Source organism: Brassica oleracea, chromosome C5, assembly GCF_000695525.1.
Source record: "Brassica oleracea var. oleracea cultivar TO1000 chromosome C5, BOL, whole genome shotgun sequence".
Classification (NCBI taxonomy): domain Eukaryota; kingdom Viridiplantae; phylum Streptophyta; class Magnoliopsida; order Brassicales; family Brassicaceae; genus Brassica; species Brassica oleracea.
The window spans coordinates 23,643,110-23,644,961 of record NC_027752.1 but is presented as its reverse complement, the minus strand read 5'-3'; the positions used below and the strand labels follow the sequence as shown (position 1 = coordinate 23,644,961).

At 50.4% G+C, this 1,852-nt stretch overlaps 1 protein-coding gene across 1 annotated transcript; it reads right to left on the bottom strand.

The window, feature by feature from the left end:
* Nucleotides 1-457: 457 nt before the first annotated feature.
* LOC106344814 lies at nucleotides 458-1,852 on the bottom strand. Its single transcript, XM_013784122.1, has one exon. The coding sequence runs from the start codon at nucleotides 1,850-1,852 to the stop codon at nucleotides 458-460; it is 1,395 nt and encodes a 464-aa protein (XP_013639576.1).

Genomic DNA, 1,852 nt, shown 5'->3' with positions numbered 1-1,852 from the left:
TAGTAAGATAATCCTTGAACTCTTGTAGAGCCGATTCGCACTTCTCGGTCCATTCAAAATCCTTTGGCCTCTTGAGGGTTTCGAAGAAGGCGTGGGACTTATCAGAGAGCCTGGAGATGAATCTGCTTAAAGCCGCCATTCTGCCAGTTAGCTTCTGGACTTCTTTTACGCTCCTCGGGGAAGGAATTGAATGGATAGCTCTGATCTGGTCTGGATTAGCTTCGATGCCCCGGTGGGTCACAATGTACCCTAAGAATTTTCCAGAGCTGTCGCCGAAGGAGCATTTAGCTGGGTTGAGCTTCATATTGTATTTACGGAGGGTAGAAAAGGCCTGTTGCAGGTGCGAGATATGTTCATCCACCTCTAGGGATTTCACCAGCATGTCGTCAATGTAGACCTCCATAGTTTGTCCTATTTGATCCGTGAACATCATGTTTACCAACCTATGATATGTCGATTATGCGTTCTTCAGGCCGAAGGGCATGACCTTGTAGCAGTAGATCCCCTGAGACGTCATGAAGGAGGTTTTCTCTTGATCTTCAGGCTTCATGAGTATTTGGTTGTAGCCGGAGAAAGCATCCATGAAGCTCATTAGCTGGTGTCCAGCCGTAGCATCGACAAGCTTATCGATGTGCGGCAGAGGGAAAGGGTCCTTTCGGCAGGACTTGTTGAGGTCTGTCAAATCGATGCAGACCCGCCATTTTCCGTTCTTCTTCTTGACCACGGCCACATTGGCTAGCCACTCTGGGTACTGCACCTCTCGGATGAACTTTGCTTCTAATAGGTTCCTGACCTCTTCGTTGATTATAATGTCTCTTTCTGGAGCGAACTTTCTTCGCTTCTGTCTTGTAGGCTGGTGAGAGGGATCCACCTGTAGCTGATGCATAATGATCTCGGGGTCGATCCCGGACATGTCCGAATGGGACCACGCGAAGCAATCGGAATTGGACCTGAGAAAATCTACTAGCCTTCTTCTTAATCCCTCGGGGAGCTTGGAGCCGATCTTGAGGTTACGAGTTGAAATGCCTTCGACTAGTGGCACGTCATCCATATCCTCGACTTCTGGTTCCTCTGTGTGCGAAACTTGGGACTTGATTTGCGGGGGCGGTGCGGCCTCGATTTGTTTCTTCAGAGTGACTTGGTAGCAGCGGTGGTTAGTCTCCTGATCTCCTCGAATCCCCTGAACGCCCCAAGGAGTGGGAAATTTTATCGTCTGATGGAGAGTCGAGGGAGCTGCCCCCATTCCATGAATCCACGCTCGGCCCAAGATCACGTTGTAGGGGGAGTGACAGCTGACTACCAGGAGCCTAGTAGATAGGCTGACCTCTTCAGCATGGACAGGGAGGACAACCTCCCCTGTCGTTTCCTTGACCTCCCTGCTGAATCTGACAAGGGAGATTGCTTTTCGTATTAGGGCTTTCTCCTCCAGCCCCAGACCTTGGTATGCGGTCTGGAAGATGATATTACTGGAGCTGCCGCTATCCACCGGTATTCGTTTAACCAGGCAGTTTGCTATAGTAAGCGAGATGATGAGGGCATCGTGGTGTGGCACCAAGACTCCCTCTCGTTCTTCGTCGGTGATAGTTATTTCATTGGTTTCGGGATACTCTAATTTGACCCTCTCGGAGTTGCCCCATACAACGGGGGCGTTTTCCTGAATAGTGGCGTGGTTCACGTTGTACACCTCCGGTCCTTCAGATATGACATGGATCGTCCTAGCTCGTAGGCATGGCGGGACGGGCTCGGCTTTGACGAGTTCGTCTGCTCGACTTTGTAAGTTGTCGGATAAGCCCTGGGGCTCTATTCCTCTTTGAATGGCTTCGGATAACTCGTTACGTTTATCCATCGCCAT